Here is a 23,604-nt window from a genome sequence, read left to right as displayed (position 1 = left end):
TAACATGGTAGTCCTTTTTTTTTTAAATTTGGGTCCTCCCTGCTGGCACATTGAGTTGAAGCGCAGCACTATGAGGCTGCCTACAGACACTGCAGTTCAGGTTTGAACCCTGGCCAGTGGTGACCCATGTGGTGTGGCAAACTTCTCTTGTCCTGTCTGCTGCTTCCCTCAGGAGTGTATTTCAGTCAATCTGCCTGTTCTGCTCCCCTCTCTGTCTGTGATGAAACCTCTCACTCCGCCCCCACACCCTTGACCTGTACCCCAGTTCTTGTATGCATATGTAAATAAATAAATCTCTTTTTTTAAACATTTTTTTAATTTATGCATACAAGAACTGAGGTACAGGCCAGAGGTATGGGGTGAGGGAAGGTGAGAGTATTCACCAGAGATAAGAGTGGGGAGCAGAATAAGCAGATGAGTGAAATCCACTGCTGAGGGCAGTAGTGGGCCAGTCAGCAGAGGTCTGCTGTGCCATGTGGGTCAGCTTTGTGATCGGGGATCAAACTGTGCTGCAGAGGCTGCAGATAGCTTCACAGTGCTGTGCTTTAACCCGTTGTGTCACCAGGGAGAGCCCCACGGTAGTCTTATTTAACTTGAACATTTTATTCAATCTTTGAAAATGATCTTGCTGATGATGTTCTTGTAGTGAAGACACATCTTCCCCTCATGGAGTGAGGAGGGGTACATACGCCATCCACTTCCTATAGCTCTTATCCCCTTGAATCTGGAATGGGCCTTTTTCTTGTCTTGTCCATTATAACTTGACAGAGTTTTACAGAACTCTGCTATCTAATATGTTTACCTCTATTAATTAAATAAGATTTAGAATTCAGTTTCTCAGTTGCCCTCCCTACTAACGTCTTAGGCTCAGTGCTGGCTGTTTCCACGTGGGGCGTGTAGACAGGCCCCTGTGGTGGTGGCTAGTGGATGGCACACTACATGCTGGCTCTTGGAGATGTATTTATGTCTCAGTTTTTCCACCAGGACCTTTTCACTCTTTGTATTCTGGTCTTAGCCTTAAATTTGTTTCCTCTCTCACTTTTCAGTTTCTAGGAGCTCTTTCTTGTGCTCGTTTTTCATAGCTTTTTGTTCCTGTAAGAATATGACATTCCTGGCCCTCCCTGGTGGCGCAGCGGGTTAAAGCACAGCACTGAGAATCTAAAGCTGCTTCCGCATGAGTTCGATTCCCCCCTCCCCCAGAGATGACCACATGGCGTGGCAGACCTCTCCTGACCCACCCGCTGCTCCCCTCAGTGTGCCTTCGTCGATCTGCCTGTTCTGTTCCCCGCTCTGTCTCTGGTGAAGCCTCTCACCGCCCCTGAGCCTCTGGCCTGTACCCCAGTTCTGTATGCACAAATAAACAAATCTTTAAAAAAAAAAAAAAGAATATGACATTCCTCTGAGGACATTAAACTTTTCTTTAGTTTTGAATCATTGCTTCTTCTTTCATTTTGATTTGTAGTCTTTTTCATGTTGAATTTATTTTGCAAACGTGAGCAACTCACAGGCAGAGAGGCTGCGCAGAGGCTGGTGTGGCTCTTGCTGGGTGTGGCCCAAGCATCCCACTTGCCCTCTCTTGCAGCAGCAGCACTGGCTGAGGTGGCTATCTAGCCTGGCTAGATACCTCCAGATGGGAACACACAGGGGTTCAGTTTTCCCAAAGAAGAATCTCCCAGCTTCTAGTGTAGCTGGGCTTTAGAGGCTGTGAGAGGCCAGCTGATCTCGTCATTTTCTCTGTACTCTCAGCCTCCCTCCCCTCTTGTTCTGTGTCATCTCCCCAGGCTGCATTTGCCTCCCTTCTGTGTCTCCGTGTCCTGTGACCTGTCTGAGTGGTACAAGGAGGGGTTCCTGAGCTGATGTGTTGTTTGAGGAATTGCAGCCTATCCCCTGGGGTCAGCCTGGGCCACTGCCTAGCCCACCACCAACCTGAGCTTCTCAGGGACAGGGAGACTTCCTGCCTGCCCTCACTCCGACCGGACCTAGAATGTGGCTGCCTTTATATGGTCCCCACCTCGCTTGCTGGGAGCTCAGTGGGCTCTCAGATAGGGGAGAGACCCTGTGACAGCACAGCCTCTACATGTATGCTTGCAAGGGGATGGCCTGATGGTGTTTTTGAGTTTGGTCTGCACAACAGCCCAGCAAAAAGTAGCAGCGGCAACCTAAAGAGTCATGTAGATAAACATCAGACTTAAAACATTGCTTACCTTAAGGGTACTGACTCAGGTTTCAAGTTGTGTTTATTTTGCTTTGAATCTCAGAAAATTGCAAGAGCTGTTCTGTACCTGTACCAGGCATCCCAGGTGTGCATGACTGTGTGGGCTCTGTCCTTTGCTCTGTTCATATGGATGCATGTTTTCTCTTGAACATGGCGAGTAAGTTGTGGGTGTGCCCCACACTCACATTTCGCCCCACATTCTGGTTTGCGTTTTCTAAGAATGGGGCTACTTGTAAGTCATCACACAGCCCTGTCATGCTGACCCTTGGGCTCTCATCCAGCCAGCCCCTGCCTCTAGGTGCAGGCCTTGTCATCACCTTTATTCTAAAGCTGTATTGACTGTGCTCTTTTGTAACATTAACATTTTGGAAAATATGAAAGTTATTTTATAGACCAACCCTTTGTTGCTGTTACAGTGTTTGATTTTGTGGTGTCATTCTTCCTTTCCTTGTAGCTCCTGGGAGAATATGAGTGCCTTGGGAAAGAACACGAAAGAGTCAAGGTAAGGGCTTCTTGCTCCTGGTCTGAATCTTATGTCAGGGAGTGCTGGGCTGGCAGTCAAGAGGCTGGCCCTGCCGCCCCCCTTTCTGTCCTTCCTCATTCCTTTCTGGCTGTTATTTCAGCTATCTGCCTGTGCATCTCAAAAGTTTGTTGGATTTGCTAATGCATATAAAAACTATGTATGGAATGGCTGTTGCCTTTGAGGTGAGGTTAGGTGAAATCTTTAGAAGAGTGTAAGACACCAAATAAGTGGAAATAAATATCTGTATTATTTTTAAGAATAACATTTTTAAAACATTAGCTTTCTGTGTGGTGTGTGATTTTATTGTGTCTGGAATCCTGACTAGAGCTCTGTTTGGGAGCTACATATCTGAATCTGGTGATCCCTCATAGAAATGTTGTAAGTGGGATCCAAGCGCTTCCATTGTAGAAGACGTGGTGATTACTGGGAACTCGTGAGGCTGCTTAGCCACGCAGCCAAGTAGCCAGATGCCAGGGGCAGCAGGAGCGCCTCAGCTCAGATGTTTTGCCATTTTAGTGATGTTTCAGTCAATGGCCAAGTTCTGACCCTCAGTTATAATTTAGCCAATGCCCGTTGTAACACTGGATTGTTTCTAGCCAGGGGAGGTATGGTGGACACATCTTTGTAGCGCTGTTTGTATGAACCAATGTCTTCAGCTGTCTTGGCCTCTGGGCTCATCTGGTTGGCACTGTCTCAATGCTGTCCTCACAGAGGTCTGTTTTCTTTGTGGCTCTGTGGTGTTATGCATTTGAAAATAAAAGGAATGCATTTGAATATTCACTTCCAGTTATCTGATCTTTTCCTTTATTTTTGTAGGATACATTGAACACAACTGAGAACAAACTGCTTGATGCTCACACTCAGATCTCTGACTTGAAAAGGTGAGCAGGGCCACTCTCGAGAGCAGATGCCCAGAAGTGTCTGTGTTGGCACTTAGGAAAAGAATATTTTCCTAACTGAGGATTTCTAAGCACTTTGAGGTTAAATTTTATCTTAGTTTTCCTTTGACACAGAAATGTTTGATTTTTAGCCAAAGATCTTTAAATGATCAGATTGTATTGCTTGTGCTTGAGTAATGTCCATTTCCTGAAGGTTCTGTATTTCCCAGTACCTGTAAGAACTAACAGGTACTAAGTTGTTGGAAGTGATGTTAAGCAGCCCCCTAGCTCATTAGTGGGGTGATGCAGGCCACAAGTGATGTCTTTATCTGGCTGTGCCCCAACCTGTGAAGGTCTGTATGGGGCATTGGGTAGGGCACAGGTGGCTAATGCTTAGTGCCTGGTCAGCCTTTGGAGCACATCTTTGTATTTGTAGATAATAATGTCCTTGTGGGATTTTACTGCATCTTCAGGGCTTCCCAGAGGGGAGGAAGAAAGGCTGACAAGCTGTCCCGTCTGCCCAGGATTCTCTGGGTACAGCTTGTTCTGGCGATGGCTCCCTTAGCAGACTAGAATAAAGCACCCAGCTTTCTCAGAGCTCTTCTTTCTCAAACCTTCCTTGCAACAGCGTAGGTAAGAATTTGATTTAAAGAAAATGAGATAAGGTTATAGAAAACTTTAAAAGAGCAGAAAGATGCAAAGAGTACCTCAAAACAATCACTTGGCCAAAGTGCTTACTTTTTGTTGGTAAATTTGAAAATAGGCTTTTATTTTGAACATGACACCATTAGATGATCTGCTTATAGGTTGAGAACTGTTCTAGTTTATTAGCCTTTAGAAAGTTCTTTTTAAAGCTGTTTTGGGAAGTTAAACTTACTTTCTCTGCCATGAAAGTGTTAGCCTATATGTCACCCTAAGGAGTGTGCATGACCCCCCACTAGAGTCAGACATGCCAGAATTGTTACTTATTTGAGTACTTGAATGTGTTTTCCTTAAATTGCACCCTATAATTTGCCTTGGTCAGACCCACACAGTCCCTCTGGATGCCCCCAGCCCTTGCTGCCCCTTGGGCTAGTCTGGATTGCTCCTTTGCAGGGCTGGATGCAGCTGCTTTTCTGTTGATCCTGTTTGCATTCTGCTCTGTCAAGTTTAATGAAGCATTTTACCAAGAATGGGGTATTTTATCTCCCCTTTTCTAGAGGGATTGTTTAAGTAATTTGTAGTTTAAGTTTTAAACATTTTAAATATTTTAAATTTGTTGACATGTATTTAATTTATCCTGTTGCTTCCAAATTAGAACAATTTCAAAACTTGAAGCTCAGGTCAAGCAAGTAGAGCATGAGAGTATGTTAAGTCTTCGTCATGATTCTAGATCTCCCACGAGACCCTCACATGCCAAGTAAGTTATTTTGTTTAATCTCTGTCAAGCTAAAAATAGGTGTACCCTTTCATTGAACTTACAAACTCATCTCATCTATCTAAATCATAAGAAAATCAGGGTTAGAACTTAGCCATTATAGAACTTAGGATGTAAAAATGCCTGGTTACTAGATATTGTAAAACCTGTTGTCCAGAAACATTTGTCAAAATGAGGAAAAAGGAGCATCAGATTGGAAATATGGTGATTTGGGGTGTTTTTTGACTTGTCCCAAGGATTTCCTAAGGCAAATCACTTAATATTTTTGGAACATACTTTTATCATAGGTGAAAACAAAGGGCAGTAGGCTAGATGATCTCAAAAAGTCCTGAAATTCCAGAGATTTTATTCTCATACTAATGGAGAGACCTGTGAAGGTAGATCTTTATTAGTTGTATGGACTTCTTCAGTTTTTCAAAATTAGCTTTGCTATAATTTCACAGCATTATCCTGATACTTTTTCATTTTAGAATTGCTTTTATTAAGATTTTGGAATAAAGAGTATTAGTGAAATCACTAATTATGACCTCATTACTTCATGATATTGATTTTTCCCAGAGAATATTTATAATTGTTACAAATTTTATATAATTTTTATAAAATTGTATGTAATTGTTATAAATTTTAGGTGACTTATAATTTAACAATTATAAATTTTAGATGTTTCAAATTGTAGTTTTCAAATGAGAAACTTTTTCTAGCTCACTATTAATCTTTGAACATAGTGAATTATTTAAAGAGTGGATCATGTAAGTAGAACTGAATGTTCGAGGGAGCAAAAAGGGAGGCCCAGTTGTGGGATTAAGGGATGACTTTGTAGTGGCGGTGACTTGTCACCAAGAGATGAACTGTGTGTGGAGATACAGAGGTGATGGAGGGGAGGGATGTTGCAGACAGACAAACTGACCTTGTCAAGCACAGGGGAGCAAAGAGCTTACTTAGCTTTCTGTTTGAGGAGCAGGGCCTGGCTATACCCGGCACAGAGAAAGCAGCCTTAGATAGAAAGCTCAAACACAGCTTTTCGGGCTGATTTTACGCTGGGAAGCCTTTGAAGCCTTCGAAAGACTTTACATAGTAAAATGTCATCTTATTTTTACTTTTGAAATGTCCCTCCCAAGAGTTGAAGATGGGAAAGAAAGAAACAGAGACTCGGCAGGTTACTGCAGTGTTAGGAAAGAGCTTGGCATTGGCTGGGTGTTTATACAAGTGGACAAAGGAGGATTAAGAGATTCTGGAGGCAGAGTCCACAGAACATGGAGTGACGAAGGACAGGCAAGGGAAGAGGTGGCGGGAGCAGGCCAGGGGAGCGGCATGGCTTCCACTAAGGGGTTTTAGTTTGAAATTTATGTGACTCCCAAGTGGATTCAAATGATTATAAGTGATTCAAATGATTATAAGTTTGCTTTTGGAAATCAGAGTAAGGTGTTTGGTTGGAGTTGCATGTTTTTCAGTTGTTTTTCTAGATAGTGCTGTAAGCTATAAAGTGGCTGGGAAGAACGTATATGTGGTGGGAGGTGACCCGGGCCATCAGTGAAAAGGCCATTGGGAGACAGCTGGAGGGGGGGTGACTGGTGGGGAGGTCACTGAAGAATGCATGAGACAGCATGACTGTATTAGTCAGTGTGTCCACACTTCATGGCACATTCTCGCATCACACTCTGCAGCACAATAGTGTGTGAATATGAGTGGGGTGGGAGCTGCAACCCGCAGCCACACTCAGCCAGCTCCTGTCTCTTTGAGACCCATGGGCAAACAGTGGTCTCTATAGTGGAGGATAATGTTTTGTTGACACGTAAAAATGAATGTGTGTCCATATCGGGGGCTAGAAATAATGTTTATTGGGACATACCCATACTTATTCACATATGTGTACCCTACAGCTGCTTCGCACTGTGCAGCAAAGTTGAGGGCTTTTCAGCAAAGACTGTCTGACACGTGGCTCTTAAAATACCTACTGTCTGGCTCTTTACAGAAAACCTTTGTTGACCCCTGAACTAGATTGTCAGCATGGCTTAATCTTAAGAACATAAATTGGAACAACAAGAAATAATCCTCTATTTACATTGACTATAGCATATAAAACAGTTCTCCTAACTGCATGTCCTGCGTGTCTGTGAATGGATAGAAGTACACCTGTGCACACAGTCCACTTCTAATTAAGGTTGATTTGGGGAAGAATGAAATTGGGAAAGTACAGAGCGTTTTAGATGTATCTATAATGACCTCTTCTTTAAAAATCTAGTGTATATTTTATGTATAGCAGAGAATCAAGGTTTTACAGTGTGGATGGCCAGTGCCTGAGTAGTACCTGTATGTCCATGCATCCATGTACACTTTTGTATTTCTCACCTGAGTGAATTTTGTATTTCTCATCTGAGTGAGATTGGTGATGCCTAGTGGGACTGAAGTTGTCCATACCCTAAACCCCCAGCTCTGGTTATAGATTTGTTGCCTGAGGAAAATCCTTACTCTGCAAGTTTTAGCATCAGAGAAGAGCGATGTGTTATAAATTAAACATCCATCAACCGGAGGAGTAGTGACCTGGGGTGTATCCACACCTAAGGTGAGTTGGTTGAAGTAGAGGCTGCACATGTCGGTGTGGATGGCTCTCAAGCCATGCTGAGTAGAAAAGGTAGCACTAAAGGGCGAATGCTCAGCGCCCTCTGTGTGACTTAAAAAAGCCAGGCATGTGTAATTTATACAATATGATTCAAAGCAAATGTGTTGCAGGTTGGTATTCTTTTTTAAGGATTTATTTATTTATGCATGCAAGAACTGGGTTGCAGTCCAGGAGTGCGAGAGGTGAGAGAATTCACCAGAGACAGAGTGGGGAGCAGAATAGGCAGATTTACTGAAATCCACTGCTGAGGGAAGCAGTGGGGAGAGAGGAGACGTCCGTCACACCATGTGGGTCAGTTCCCTGGCAGCTGGGAATAGGACTTGTGTTGCAGTGGCTGGCAGTAGCTTGATAGCACTGACACTGTAACCCCTGTGCTATCAGGGAGCCCCCCAGTTGGCATTTGTTAAATCTGGCATTTGGGTGAGTAGTTGTTATAGTATTTTTTTTGATCTTCTAAGGATGTTTGTAATATTTTAATTTAAAAATTGAGGAAGAGTGAAAAGGAGTGACCGGGAGTGGAAATAAAAATAGATAAAGGAGGCAACTAAAAAAGCTTGGCTTGGAGAGGGAACAGAGTGCCAGGGATTCTAGCCTTTCTTTTCTGTTTCCTCTCCAAAGCAGGAGGCACTGCTGTCTCGGAGGGTTCAGACTGGGGGTGAGCAGGAGGAGAGCAGGAGGGTGTGAGATAGTGACTGATCACAGAAGTGGTGTGGGTATGCTGAGATGAAGGTAGCCACTCTGTAGTGGGGACCCTGCTTTTAGCAAAGCTCAACCAGGAACTTTGCCTTAGGAGAGGACGCTCTGGGAGAGGTGGGACACAGGAAAGGTGAGGCCACAGTGGAGGTGAGGTCCCAGGACTGTGGTGATACCCAACAGGTGAGTAGGAGCATTTAGGGGGATTCTTGGTGAGACCAAGCGTGTCTTCTGAGGAAGAGTCACTGGGGAGCCATGTGGACTCTGAAGTTGCCTGGACACTGGCAGGCAGGGGATGCAGAAAATGGAGACAAATTCTGAGGTCCAGTTAGTGATGAACTTTTGACTCAGGTTTTTATAGGACCTTTCTAGACCTGCGCTGTTCAAACCAGTAGTGCCAAATTGCCACATGTGGCCATTTTAATTAATTGGCATTAAATGGTGTTTTGAAGATGGCTTTCAGTCTCCCCAGCCACATCAGCAGTGTGTGACGTGGGCATGGCTTGGGAGCATTGTGTTTACATGGAACGTTCTATTGGACAGCACTGGCCTGGGGAGGTGGGGAACACTTTTGCTTTAGCACTTTGCCCTGAGCAAAGTGTTAAGGACAAGTAGATGGCATTGGATACCTGGGAACTTTCAGAGCCCCTGGGTGTGGACTATCTGATCTTATCTGGCAGGAGAATTCAAAAGTCACAGAAACCAAAAATAACAGTTCAATCAAATCTTAAAACTGTAAAATAGCTCAAGTCTCTAGAGGAAGATTGTTACCAGCATGCAGTTTTAGGATTGCTGTGCAGGTGACAGTTGAGAGCAGGATATCTGCACGTGCACTCGATGGTACAGGCTCAGCCTTTCTCTCCATAGTACGCTGGCCACCACAGACGTCACCAGGCGCAAGTGGCTGATCCCAGGGGCCAAGTACTCCATCTTCACCGGCCAGCCCTTGTACCCCCATGAGTGCAGAGTGGACCACCAACTGGAGGAACCCTGCATTCCTGGGTAAGAGAACTTTGTCACAGGCCATATTTAGAAACTGTTCTGTTTTCTTAAGGATTTCAGCTGCCTCTCAGTGAAGCTCTGCAGAGCCATCTTGTTTCCCTGAGGCCATCATAGTGAAGGCCTGATCTCTATTTGACGGTGGGCAGAGACTGGTGGTTGGGACAGGACGTTGACCCTGAGGCCATCATAGTGAAGGTCTGGTCTCCACTTGATAGTGGGCAGAGACTGGTGATTGGAATAGATGTTGACCTTCCTGCTACCCTCAGCTGGACCTGGAGGTTTCTGTCCCTCTGCCCTTGGCCGAGTGGCAGCAGTTCCTGTCTGTTCCTCGGGTAGGTGCTGGGGTCAGGCAACATTTCCCATTCATACCCTGACGCCCTGTAAAGTATGGGGTTGGTTTGGGTTCTCTTAACAAGTCACTGTGGACTGGGCAGCTTAGAGAACAAACATATGAACCCCGACCTTCTGGAAACCAGGTGTGCCCAGTCAGGGTGCTACACAGGGTAGGTTTTTGGTGAGGCCCTTCTGCCTTGTTACGGCCTACTCATGTTTTCACATGGCCTTTCCTTGAGTCCCCTCCCATAGTGAGGATCCCACCTGTGGTCAAGCCCCAGACCCTGCCTCTAGTGCCACACTGGGGCTAGAATTTCAACATGTGCACAGGGGACAGACAGGCCAGGCCATAGCACTGTGTCTTACAATTATTATTTAAGGCACCATTCTACTTCGGGAAAGGATTTTTCGTCTGGAATTTCACCAACAAGCTTATTGGTAAAGAAACAGAGAGAGACTTCAGATACACCAATAGTGAAAGCTTTAAAAGAATTTAATGAAGAAAAAATATTTAAAAACTGGGGCACACAGACAGAAAAAGAGAGCACTTTTCACAGTAAGTATTCATAGTAAGTGAATTTTTCTCTTGCATTAACCCCACTTTGTAGATAATTGAATTTCCAAGTTTATCATAGTCACAGTACAGCATGTATCTTTTATACAAAGCAAATCATATATTATGTTCTGATCATTAAAATATTTATGTGGCATACTTAAGGAAATTTGAAAAATTTGGACCTCTGTTTGTCTTACACACATCACAAAGTCCTGAAGACAATGGTCTCCCTAGTGAGACACCACATTTCATCTTCATTCTCCTTCCCCTGAGACAGGAAGTATCTTTAATGCTATCTTTCCCAGGTGCGAGTCCTAGCATTTCCTGTCCTGCCTGGCATTTGTGTGGGCCAGCCTGCTAAATGCATGGTGGACATCCTCCACTGTGTCTCTCCAATGTGGCGTATCCTACTGAATAAATTAGTGACCTGTTTTCTAAAAATAAACTTTTGAAAAAATCACCTTGAATGCCAGTTGTAAATGGGGAACCAGAATGAATTATAGACTACCACATTTTTTTTTTTTTAAGATTTAATTTTATTTGTACATACAGAACTGGGGTACATACAGGCCAGAGGCTCAGGGGCAGTGAGAGGCTTCACCAGAGACAGAGTGGGGAGCAGAACAGGCAGATCGATGAAGTACACTGCTGAGGGGAGCAGCAGGCAGGTCAGGGGAGGTCTGCTGCGCCATGTGGTCACCTCCGGAGCAGGCGGGGATAGAACTCATGCGGAAGTGGCTTTTTTAGCTTCTCAGTGCAGTGCTTTAACCCGCTGCGCCACCAGGGAGGGCCAACCCACATTTTTTTATAAGCATTTTTATCATTATAATGTGGTGCACTTGCAAATAATCATTAAACCTAGACAGTGAGAAGAATTACCAGTTTGATGTAGCCTATACTAATAAAGGCAGATAATTGCAATTGGGCTTTTTGGGTTTTTTTTTTTAAAGATTTTATATGTTTTTGTGTAGAAGAACTGGGATACAGGCCAGAGGTGTGGAAGGTGAGAGGATTCACCAGAGACAAAGTGGGGAGCAGAACAGGTGTATCTACTGAACTACACTGCTGAGGGGAAGAAGGGGGAGGCAGGACAGGTCTGCTGCACCATGTGGGTCAGCTCCCTGGCCAGGGATCAAACTCACTGCTGCAGTGACTTGGACCACCGGGGGGCCCTGTTGTTTGATTTTTTTTTTAATTATTTTAATTTTTTAACTTGTCTTTTTACAGAATTAGCAAATTCCCGGGAAACTGAAACTTCAGTTAATGAAAGTCGGTCCCCTGAGAAATGTGCCCAGCAGAGGCCAAAGAAATTTAATTCTGCCTCGCAAAGATCATCCTCCCTACCACCTTCAAACCGTAAACCCAGCACTCCAAGTAAAATTTCTTTGTCTACATCTTAGGGCTCAAAAGGCTATCAGTCCAGACTCCCTGCTGATGTTTTCCTGTTCCTCCCTCCTGCTTGGCACCCTGTGTGTCCAGGTGTTGTCCCCAGACGTGAACTTCTCACCCTGACCTTGTCTGCAGGGTCGTGAGAACTCCCATTGGAGAATCTGCGCAGCTTACTAGGGGAGAGTGTTTCTGTCTGGCAGGTTGTTTTGCCCCTAATTGTGTTTTCTGGCTGTTGAGACAGTAGCCAGCTAAGGAGACTTACACAAGCCTGCGCGCTGGTGCTGCTGATGCTGCTGTGCTTGTCTGAGGCCCCTCGGCACCAGCCCCCCTGTGTGTGTCGGCGGTTACTTACAGACGTGGCTCTCAAGTTTGCACACTGGGCTTCATGTCCTTTGTCTTCATGTTCCCAGCAGCTGGGAGAGGTGGGGGTGGGGGGCGCCGGTTGGTGGTCGGGAATGTTGTTGGAACCTCTGCAGAGCACCGGTGTTCCCTCTTATTTCCAGTCAACTTCTAAAATCCTGAAAAACCAGTTTTAAGCTGGAGTGCAGAAACTATGTCTGGTGCACTAATAGAGGACAGTGGTTCCCTCCCAATGTTAGGGTTAGAAATCATTTTTGTTTTGTATAACCTTTTCGTCTTTCAGGAAATTTAGCAATGAAATTATATTCCTTTTAAAGTTAGATAGAAATACTGAATAAAAAAGTATGTCTGCCAATATAACATAAATGACATAGAAGGAAAAGAACATTTCCTTTTCATTTTTTTCTGTAGCAAAAAGAGAGATTATGTTAACACCAGTGACTGTGGCTTATAGTCCAAAGCGATCCCCTAAAGAAAATTTGTCCCCAGGATTTAGTCATCTGCTTAGCAAAAACGAAAACAGTCCAGTCCGGTAAGTTTCTAAAATTATTGAATAAAATAAATATATGTTAATGATTTTTTAAAAAAGATTTATTTATTTGTGCATACAGAACTGGGTTACAGTCCAGAGGCTCAGGGGCAGCAAGAGGCTTCATCAGAGACAGAGTGGGGAGCAGAACAGGCATATCGATGAAGTACACTGCTGAGGGGAGCAGCGGGCGAGTCAGGAGAGGTCTGCCATGCCATGTGGTCACCTCTGGGGCAGGTGGGAATCGAACTCATGCAGAAGTGGCTTTTAGCTTCTTAGTGTGGTGCTTTAACCTGCTGTGCCACCAGGGAGGGCCATGTTAATGATTTTTTAAATGTCAACTTAAGCTTCTACCTAGCCACTAGTGTTTTAGTTGCCAGTGGGATCTTGTAGATGTAGTAAATCATTTAAATGACTATTATAGCTTCTCAGTGCAGTGCTTTAACCCGCTGCGCCACCAGGGAGGGCCATTAATGATTTTTTAAATGTCAACTTAAGCTTCTACCTAGCCACTAGTGTTTTAGTTGCCAGTGGGATCTTGTAGATGTAGTAAATCATTTAAATGACTATTATACTAAGAGCAAACAGCACTATATAAATACATATGTGAAAACAGCTTTATTTTTATTTTTTAAAAAGTTTATTTATGCATACAAAAAGTGGTGTACAGGCCAGAGGTGAGGGAGGGTGAGAGGATTCACCAGCAACAGAGTGGAGAGCAGAACAGACAGATTGACTGAAATGCACTACTGAGGGGAGCAGCAGGCAAGACAGAAGAGGTCTGCCACACCATTTGGGTTACCCCCCTGGTCGGGGATCGAACTCGTGCTGCTGTGGCCGCAGATAGTAGCATAGTGCTGAAACTTAAGCCCTTGTGCCACTAGGAAGGTCCCTGTGAAAAAAGTTTTTAACTGATGTAAACTACTACTAAATTTAGATACTGCCTCAAATCCCTCCAGCCCTTGGATGCAGAATGATGTCTTTTCCTGAAAAGGCTTCTGACACAGGGACATTTCTTAGTCATTTTGTACAGGGCACCAGGCTGCCTGCTCTGACCTGGACCAGGCTGAACTCAGGGCTCAGGCTGAGCTTGGCTTTCTTCCCTGGGTAGGATGTTGTAGGGGGTCTTTTGGAGCACTGAACCTCAGTTTCCTCATCTGTAATTAGGCATAAGACCTGCCCTGCTTATTTCCCAGGTCATGATAAAAGTCAAATGACATCATGTATGAGTAGATGCTCTTAGTCTCCAGTATGCAACTATAACTCAGTGCTAGAAAATGTAAATCACATTTCTGTTTTAGAAGAGTGTATTAAGTATATTTAGAATAGTATATTCCATTTTAGAAGAGTATATTTAAAAGAGTATATTTCTTTTTACAAAATGTGTAAATATGTGAGTTAACTGGGTGCCAACTCATATTTGTAGTGGAAATAGGGAGAATCAGTCAACATTTTTTTCTCACAAGTAACTTGCTTCATCCAATAGATTTGATATACTTTTGGATGATTTAGATACTGTTCCTGTGATTCCTTCACAACGTACCAACCCAAGAAAGCAATTCCAGTTTCTTCCTGTAGCTGACTCAGAAGGTATCTTTTCCTACAACATAATTAGTTATGGGTTTAGTCACTTTGTGAGTTTTCAGGGTTCTAAAAGTTGTAATGTCCTGCACTTAGCAAATAAATATTTTCCTACCCAGGTGCCTTTAAAAGCAAGCCCTCTGGGTGTGCACAGGGCACGTCAATTTGGCCCAGCGCTGAAGAGTGGGGACCTGGGTTCAGGGCATTGGTGTCCGACTGCCAGGGCCTTCTGTTTACCTTTTCTCTCTTCTATATTTTAGATTTTATATACAACTTGGCTTTGGGAACTTTTTTATCATTTATATTGCAAGTTTGTAGTAGAATTACAGTGTGTGTAAAAGGGAAATCACTTGGGTAGACCCTCAGTGTTGATTCTTTAGTGTTTGTGTTAGTCTGTTCCATGTGTTTTGGCTTTTAAACTTTTTAATTGCTATAAGTTTAAAGTTCATTTAAATTTACTGAACAGTGTCCTCTGCCCATTTGGAAAAGCTGTGCAGGTTGTCAGATTGAGGGCAAGGCTCATGGAGCTTCTGTGGAGAAAGTACAATTGCATCTCTTCTCATTACCATTTCTGATCATTTAGTCGCTATTTCCAGAAAGTGACGTTGGATGACATACTTAGTATTGTGTGCAATCGCCACAAAAGTTGATAGAAGAAAAAGAAATGTTTTATTTCTTGACAGAAAAACAATATTCAGAAAAAGTCGCCACCATCCCTGTTGGTCACGGCTGTTTCCCTGAAGCGCCGCTGAGTGAGGTGAAGGCAGCATCTGTTTGCTCAGCATGGGAGAGGAATAAGCTGGACAGCTGCGAGCTGGTTAGGCCTGAGGTGGCGGCACAAGGTGGTGACTTTGAATATACAGCAAAAATTAGGACCCTTGCTGAAACAGAGCGTTTTTTTGATGAACTTACAAAAGAAAAAGATCAGGTAAAATAAAAAATGTAGTGTTTCTTTGACCTCTGTGCTCCTATCTAAGGAACAGGAGAAGGAGCTGAGTCATATCCCCCCAACTCCCAGAAGTGAGCGTGTGAGTGGGGCTGTCCTAAGTTGTTACTGTGACAGGGGCCTTGGGCGATGGTAGAGCTGGCAAGACATGAGGCAAAAGCCGTGACTTCCACTCTTATAAACCTCTTGGCCAGTAACTGTAATTCTCTATTCTTTCTTTCTTTTTTAAGATTTACTTATGCATATAAGAACTGGGGTACAAGCCAGAGTTGTGGGGGGTGAGAGGATTCACCAGAGACAGATGGGGAGTAGAACAAGGCAGATCAAATGAAATAACACTGCTGAGGGGAGCAGCAGGAGGTCACCATGTGGGTCATGTCCCTGACCAGGGATTGAATTTGAGCTGCAGCGACCGTGGATAGCTTCATAGTGCTGTGCTTTAACCCATTGTGCCAGCAGAAAGGGCCTGGAATTCTTTATTCTAATTTAGACTTTTTGGTGTGTTAACAGATTGAGGCAGCACTGAGTCGAATGCCTTCTGCTGGAGGACGCATCACTTTGCAGACAAGATTAAATCAGGTGAAGTGTGGCAACATCAGGTGAAGTGTGGCCTGGGTCTGCTGTAAAGGCTCTGCTGGTCAGTGTGCCACAAGCCCAGGAGGAGTTTTAAGTGGATTCTGTGGGCACACTGAAGCTATGTGTCAGGCATGCTGGCTTTCAGGAATAAAAACTGAAATCATCCTTCAAGAACCAGGTGTTCTTGGCCATTGTGTTTTCAAGAAATAAACCTGCAAGCAAATGATAGTATGTCTTTTATGAGCTTGTGCTAAGGTGATGTTTGCAGATTAAACCTCCCTATGTGTGTCTGTTTTCCCCTGTCCTGTCTGAAGTTTCTTTCTGAATCCTTTTTCACCGATTAAACAGTAAAATTGTTGCACCTTGCAGTTGGGAGAAGGTTGTGAGAGCACAAGGTTGGCACATTTCCTTTAGTTGCTTTTCAGAAAATTAAAATGCATGAACATTTAAAATCTGCTCTTTTGTAACATTTTAGGCATAACAGCAGCAAGAACATGGCTCTCATTACATCATGCTTTTATTTTCGCGCCTTCAAAGGAAAAGTTCCTTTTCATACTCATCTGTATTAACAGAAGGAAAGAAAGTCAGAGAGAAAACAACAGAGAGCAGAGACGTGTTTTTCTAGGATTTATGTCCCCAGCTTGCCATGTTTTTTATTGTTTTTGTTCTGAAAGTAAAACTCTCAACTTGAAACTCTTCTTAATATAATTTCTTGGAAGGAGGAAAGAAACTGGTTGCTACTCTTAATCATCTAGAGCATCAGTTTAATATATTTTTATATAATCATATCTCTTAAAATAAGACAGGGCATTAGTTTCTGTTCATGTATGTCAAAGCTGTTTTTAGTCCAATGAGAAGAAAAATGGCAGAAAAAGGAGCTGAGTATGCCTACATACAATTATATGTGAAAAAAGAAAATTGGACCTCACTAATGAATAACAAAAGAATAGTGCCAGGTCCATGGTAGAAACCCTCTGGAAGTGCCTGATACTCCAGAGTGGCCAGCTGAAGGTCCTCTCTTTCCTGGGCCCTTAGAGTTTCCGCTTCTGAGTCCTAAAGCAATACTTGCATGTGTAGAGGTGTGTTTAAGGTGATTCATATCCAAAATTATAAAGAACCTAAATTTATACTGAGCTATTGGTAAATATGGTACATCTACTGGAATATTGCTCATTAATCTTAAACAATGTCATATAAGGAGTTTTTTTAAAAAGATTTATTTTTGCATACAAGAACTCTGGGGTATAGGCCAGAGGTGTGGGGGGTGGAGGCGTGGGAGGATTCACTAGAGAAAGAGCCAGGGGCAGAACAGGCATATCAGTGAAATACACTGCTGAGGGGAGAAGTGAGTGAGACAGTGTTGTGCTATGTGGGTCACCTCCCTGGCCAGGGATCGAACTTGTGCAGAAGCAGCTGCAGCTAACTTACTGTACTCTACTTTAACCCGCTATACTACCAGGGAGGGCCTGAAAGCAAACTCTGTCTTTTAGCTTCTCTATAAATATTCTGTGATGAATGTTTAATCCTGTTAAAGAGGAAAAAATTTAGTTCCCTTTCAAGATTTAATTGGGGTTAATACTGAATATCTTTTACCTAACATGACAAATGTATTCTAGGTACATTTATTTAACAGTAGGTATTTATTATTATGGGTATTTATAAATACCTATTCTAGGTATTTATTTAACAGTAGTTATGTATATCTCTGTATATATATAGATATACATATCTATATAAATGTATAAAGTTGTTACATTGATTCATTGTGAAATCTTTTATCCCTTGAAAAAGTGGTTTTCAGCTCCCTCTTTTTTTTTTTAAAGATTTATTTACAGAAATGGGGTACAGGCTAGAGGTGTGATGGGTGAGAGGATTCAGCAGAGACAGAGTGTATAGCAGAACAGGCAGATCTATTGTAATACACTGCTGAGGGACACAGTGGATGGATCAGGAGAGGTCTGCCACACCATGTGGGTCACCTCCCTGGTGGGGAGCAAACTTATGCTGCAGCGGCTTTGGAGAGCTTTATAATGTGGTGCTTTAACCCACTGCACCACCAGGGAGAGCCCTCACCTCCCTTTTAAATTAAAAATTTTGTCAGAAGAAAGTTACTCAATCTACATGTCAGGGGGCTATTAGTGCATGTCTGATTTCTCTGGTGTGAGGTGTCCCTGGGCTCCCCATACAGCTTAGTATAATGAAGTCACCATCACTTCCTTTTAATTAGGTGCATGGCCTTCACTAGAATTTCTATGTGCTCAGTGTACCAAATATACTGAGACTATCTCTAAAAGGCAACAGTTATTTTCAGTGATTAGAAAATGAATTCCCATTCTTTAAATGAAATGATAAATGATATAATGATTTGTGAAAATATGTTCGTATTTGTTCTTTTGCTAAAAGAAAAGTCAATTTGTTGGTAATTAGGGAAGTAGTGAACCTGACCTAAGAGTTCTAATGAAACTTTCTCCATTATTTTTACTCAGGAAGCCCTAGAAGATCGTTTGGAAAGGATTAATCAAGAACTGGGTTCTGTTCGAATGACGTTAAAGAAGTTCCATGTTTTGCGCACTTCTGCAAATCTTTGAGATTTGTAACCATTAAATTTTGAGACATTTTGTTTGCACTAATGTATAATTATGCACTCAGAAAAGACACTATTTTGTACTGTTTGTAAGCCTTTAAGGGGTGGTTTTATAATCATGCTATTCTTACACATACTATTTTATACTTCAAATGGCCACATATTTTCAAGATATTTTTGTTATGCTCAGGAATCTCTTGTATATTTTACTATTTAAAAAGTTTTATTTTTAAATAGTACATGTCTCCAATTTATATCAAGAATAAGAAAATGTAAACAGAAGGCAGCTTGTTTCTAAATGAATAGTATTACTCTTTTACAATGAATTTTGCACACCAGTTTTATAAACTTGTTCTATATTGTGAATATGGTTCTTTTTAAAAAATAAATGCTAAGAGCAGCTTAGACTAGAACAAGCTGAATGCAAAAGAAAAAAATTACAGCACACTCTTGAGTTTTAACTGCCTAGTTGTTCAAAAAACTTGAAATCTCAACCTTAGAGTGAATATTGGAATCATAATAATGGAAATATTGGAAGTAATGGAATACTGAAAAACTTCTATATGATAACACCTTTTGTTTCCTTTAAGCTTCATTATTTATAAGGAAAGAAAAGTTCTCTCATTTTGTCATACATACAGCACCTTTTGGGAAAAGTTGGCCAAGTGGAGAGCTGTAGCTTTCTGCCCACCCTGAGTGTATCTTGCCACCCACCCTGGCCAGTAAGTTGGCTGACCAAGCTTTGGTGACACACAGGCCACCACCTAGTGCTGGTTTCCTTGTGTACTTGACCTCGTCTGTCAGTCATGTTGGCATGCAGACATTATAAGCCCCTCTGCACCCATTCCACCCCTTTCAAATAGAAGAAGAAACTGCCCCCCACCAGGTTCAGTGGGACACCAGGTTTGGGTCAGAGCCCCAGCTCAGCTTATTAAGCCCAGGCCATGTGAGGGGCTCAGGCTTGCTGCCTTTGCTCAACCCTGCTATAGCTTCATGCCCACTGCTGGGGCAGCACCTCCTGGCTCTCCTGGTAGGTGTGTGGCCAGTTTGCTGGTCAGGCCCAGCGCATAGACCTGCCCACTTTTTGGTGCCCAGTCAGAGCCAGTGCCCCCATACCCAAACTGGGTACTTGAACAAGCTCATTCCTAACATTCACAGTTGATTCCACTGAAAATGCTCAGGGTGTAAGTTCTGGTTTACCTTTGAGCTACTGCACCTTTGGACATGGCTCTTACTAGCATGAACCTGCTGGGGACTCATAACCCTTTACCAAAGCTTCCCTGGCCGATCTCCATGCTCCCTTCTCACCTGGAGAGGTGCCTATAGCCATGCTCCCTTCTCACCTGGAGAGGACTCTCAGGGAGAAGGGGAACTAACAGCTACCTCCCTGGCACTTTCCACATAACTTTGCTCCCAGCTCCTAAAATCAGTTGAAGACATTGGTCTGATCAAAATTACTTGTCAATATAATCAAGTGCCTTTATTGTTGGTAGTTTACCCTAGCTTTTTCTTTTCTCCCAGTCACCTAGTTGTAGTAAGGAAGTTTATTTTGATTGAGCCTCAGAGCTTTGTCAAGACCTGATGAGGGGAGTAACTTTCCGGTGATAATCCCTTTGATGTGTTCTTGTATGTGACATTAAAAGCTAAACTGGTATCTTGTTCCTATGTTTAGTATAAAACCTGTTACAGTCCTAAGAAAAGGAAATTGCCACTTCAGAAGAGATGATAGTTTTATCTTGTCAAGGAATTATCTTTTTAGTAGTCTGTATTGGCTTATTTGAGAAATGATATGAAACCCTATCAAAAATGTGTGCCTCTTGCAGATGCTTTGATTGTTTGAAGTGTTTAGTAGTAGATTGGAGGTATCCATTACTTATTTAAAGGATGGAACTTTTTTTTCTCCCTAGCCATGAACAGGGAAGCCAAGGGAAATCCTTGCAGTGCTCTGCTGTGGTCACACTGAGCTCATGACCACTGGACTTAAAAAGAGCTGTAAAAGCAGGAAAGGCAGTTGTTACCCGAAGGCGGGAACCTGCTTTCATTGCCAGCTGTGCCCAAGATGCAGTTTGTGATTCTTCCACATCTGAAAGTGCCTCTCTACGTGCAGATGGAGTTAATGCCTTCCTCACGCTCGCATTTATCCCTTCCTTTCCCCTCTGAAGGTTCCTGAGGTGGAGGAACTTCTTCCCATCCTCCTTCCTCCAGTTAAAACTTAAATGTCCCCATGCAGGCAGTAGTAGCTGCAGGTAATGTGTGCTGACTGCAGCTTCTTGTGAAGGAGGTAGAGAGCTGGCACCCCTGGCGGTGGGCTGCCTTCCTCCAGTAAGTGATAAAGTACAGGGACTAGACACTTCCATTAGGGGACATGATGTCAAGTACCTGGTGTCCGCAAATTCCCATAAGTAGTACATTTCATGTTCTGTGTTAAATAGGCTCTTGAAGTAGTGATTTAGTACTTTTTAAAAATAGAATAGTTTGTCCTCAACAGGTGACTTTAAAAAACATAACCTGGCCCTCCCTGGTGGCGCAGCGGGTTAAAGCACTGCACTGAGAAACTAAAGCCACTTCCGCATGAGTTCGATCCCTCCTGCCCGGGAGGTGACCACATGGCGTGGCAGACCTCTCCTGACTCGCCCGCTGCTCCCCTCAGCAGTGTACTTCGTCGATCGGCCTGTTCTGCTCCCTGCTCTGTCTCTGGTGAATCCTCTCACCCTCCGCATCTCTGGCCTGTACCCCAGTTCTGTACAAATAAATAAATAAAATCTTTAAAAAAAAAAAAAAACATAACCTTATGATGGTTGGCATTTATGTTTGGTTGTCTAAGATGTTCTTGCCACCTCTTTGTAAAAGTGAGCTTTCTGGGACTTTAAATGTGCTTCCTCGTGGTGTGAGTTTGTTTGAATGACTAGCAAAAAAATAACCTGTCACATATTGGAAGGCACTTGGATGTTAGATGATCTTAAAATACAGACAATTTCCCTTAAATTGCCAATGTAATCAAAACAGTGGCTTCTCTGAGCAGTCATAGTCCGACACCTAAGGGTGACGGCCCATCAAGCCAGCTGATGTGAAGACGGCACCTAAATTAGACAATTTAGATGAAGATAAGATCTGTTTTTAGAACGATAACCCAAAGATGCTCTCTTTTTATTTTTTTAAGATTTATTATGCATACAAGAATTGGGGTGCAGGCTAGAGGTGGTTGTGAGAGGATTCACCAGAGACAGAGTGGAGAGTAGAACAGGCAGATATAGACTGAAATACACTGCTGAGGGGAATAGGGGGCGAGACAGGAGAGGCCTGCTGTACCATGTGAGTCAGTTCCCTGGCCAGGGATGGAACTTGTGCTGCAGTGGCTGTAGATAGTCTCATAGTGTTGCCCTTTACCCCTTGCGCCACCAGGGAGGACCCCTGTGTTCTCTTTTTAACTCAGAAAAGCCAGGTGCTTTGCTACTATTTGTTCCTGAACTCTGCACTTATGTTAGAAAGGTGTAGTAAGTGGAGTAAACTTAAGTGTTTTTGTCATTTTAGTTTTTAGATATCTGAAAAGCAGTTTCCGCTAAGGCTTACTATGCTGCTCATGCTATGAGTCTTTATGAAGCTTTAAGCAACACCTCCCTAGAGGCCTCCAGGAGTCATAGGGCAGCTCATGCACCTGATGTGATGGTACAGATTTTTTTTTTTAAGATCTTTTTATTTATTCATATAGAACTGGGGTACAGGTCAGAGATACAGAGGGTGAGAGGATTCACCACAGACAGAGCAGGGAACAGAACAGGCAGGTCGACGAAGTACACCGCTGAGGGGAGCAGCAGGCGAGTTAGGAGAGGTCTGCCCCGCCATGTGGATCTCCTCCGGGGCAGGCAGGAATCAAACTCATGCGGAAGTGGCTTAAGCTTCTCAGTGCTGTGCTTTAACTTGCTGCGCCATCAGGGAGGGCGGATGGCGCAGATTTTGCAGGAAATTGTTCCCTGCCCTGTGAGAACTGTGGCAGTTTGATGGTATAGAAAACTTGGCCAGTATTCTGAGGTCTGGTGTTACTGAGCCCTTCCCTCTGGATCTGTTTTTCTTTCAGTAGACCCCACAAACTTAGGAGGAATCAAGCCATAAATGTTAATTTGTGGGGTATTACATCACATCACTGCTGTGACTACAGAGTTAAAGGATAACTGTCTTAGAATTTCACTGTAACAATGACTAATAACCTGGAAACCTTGCTTTATAGGATGCTGCCTGCTGATTGTGCAAAGATCTATGTTTGTTGCAGTTTTAAAATAGAGTAGGAGGGCAGAGTGACCAGCTGTGAGCTCTGAGAGCAGGGCCAGGGCTGCATGCTTGATGCAGCACCCATCAATAAATACCTGTGCACAGCCACCCCCGGAGGCTTCTTGTGCTTATTTGTAGCAAGTTCTGTGTGGTGTTCTGGCTCTGGTGCACCCTGCAGCTTGCACTGGTGTCCAGCTGGGTGCCAAGAGCCTTAAAGGAGATGTGTGTGCTCTGGAAATCTCATTGGGTTTGAGGGCACCTCTGGGTGGAGGGAAGGAGCTGAGGGCTATGTGATGGGAGGCCTTCAACTGTGTGATGACAGTAAGACTGGTATTCTGAGGCTAGCAGGTAATGGCTTTCCTGGCCAGTGCCAACTTCTTGGAGTAGATGAACTGGATAGTGGTTTTGCTTTCCCCATCTCACCTGTCCATCTCATCCTGGATTTTCACATAGCTTATATCAGCCTTTCCATTGGGAGGCACCCCCACCTCCTCTCCACTAAGGTACTTGGTGACAGGTAAACCACCATTAGGATTAAGTGTGCTGAATTTAATTCCATGACTTCAGATCTTGACAGACAAGTCCATCCTTGCTCAATGTAAATATACATTCCCCCCCCCCGCCCCCCCGCGTTTCACTCAGTACCCTCATGCCACTGGAGTTTCCAGTTAGGGTGAAACATCCAGAAGCTATTTGAGTCTCTTCCAGCTCCTTCTGGAGTTCTGGGAAGAGAACTTTATACATGCCTTTTGGCTATACTGCTCCAAGAGGGTGCCCAAAAGCCCTCTCTGTTCTCTAGCCCAGAGCATCGCTGTGTGAGGGAGAGCACTGACTCATGTTTCTAGGCTTTGGGGTGTATCTGGCTGAAATACCAGCACCAGGTCTGGAGCTCTGCTGCCTTGGCTTGCCCAGGGTACTCCAAAAGCCCGCCGACCTTGCGCAGCGGCTGCCCGCTGATTGGTCGTTTCACTCACAGAACTAAGTCGCTTTAGGAGGGACTGTCCACCGCCCCTCGCCCCGTCCCCAGTGCACCGGCTTCCCTCGGGTCGTCAGCGAGTGTCCCGCGGCCCGGGCTGCCCCAGTTTCAGAGTCAGGAGGGCCTAGGCGGCCTGGCACGCTGCGCTCAGCAGCCGCTC

The 23,604-nt window shown here is 43.8% G+C and overlaps 1 protein-coding gene across 3 annotated transcripts in view; it reads left to right on the top strand.

Annotated features, from left to right (window-relative positions):
- MPHOSPH9 (M-phase phosphoprotein 9) overlaps nt 1–20,723 on the top strand; it is a 50,724-nt gene extending 30,001 nt beyond the window's left edge. For all 3 annotated transcript variants that reach the window (XM_012731169.1, XM_012731168.1, XM_012731167.1), the window contains 11 exons: nt 2,670–2,717; nt 3,555–3,619; nt 4,914–5,015; nt 9,214–9,348; nt 10,062–10,237; nt 11,465–11,611; nt 12,398–12,518; nt 14,002–14,105; nt 14,780–15,024; nt 15,553–15,621; nt 18,105–20,723. In XM_012731169.1, the coding sequence (XP_012586623.1) occupies nt 2,670–2,717; nt 3,555–3,619; nt 4,914–5,015; nt 9,214–9,348; nt 10,062–10,237; nt 11,465–11,611; nt 12,398–12,518; nt 14,002–14,105; nt 14,780–15,024; nt 15,553–15,621; nt 18,105–18,206 (1,314 nt within the window). In that variant the 3' untranslated portion in view covers nt 18,207–20,723. The remainder of the gene's footprint in view (nt 1–2,669; nt 2,718–3,554; nt 3,620–4,913; nt 5,016–9,213; nt 9,349–10,061; nt 10,238–11,464; nt 11,612–12,397; nt 12,519–14,001; nt 14,106–14,779; nt 15,025–15,552; nt 15,622–18,104) is intronic.
- Nucleotides 20,724–23,604: the final 2,881 nt, after the last annotated feature.

This window comes from Condylura cristata, unplaced genomic scaffold, assembly GCF_000260355.1.
Source record: "Condylura cristata isolate star-nosed mole 26May11 unplaced genomic scaffold, ConCri1.0 scaffold00029, whole genome shotgun sequence".
Lineage (NCBI taxonomy): Eukaryota > Metazoa > Chordata > Mammalia > Eulipotyphla > Talpidae > Condylura > Condylura cristata.
This window is presented reverse-complemented; position numbering and strand designations above follow the sequence as displayed.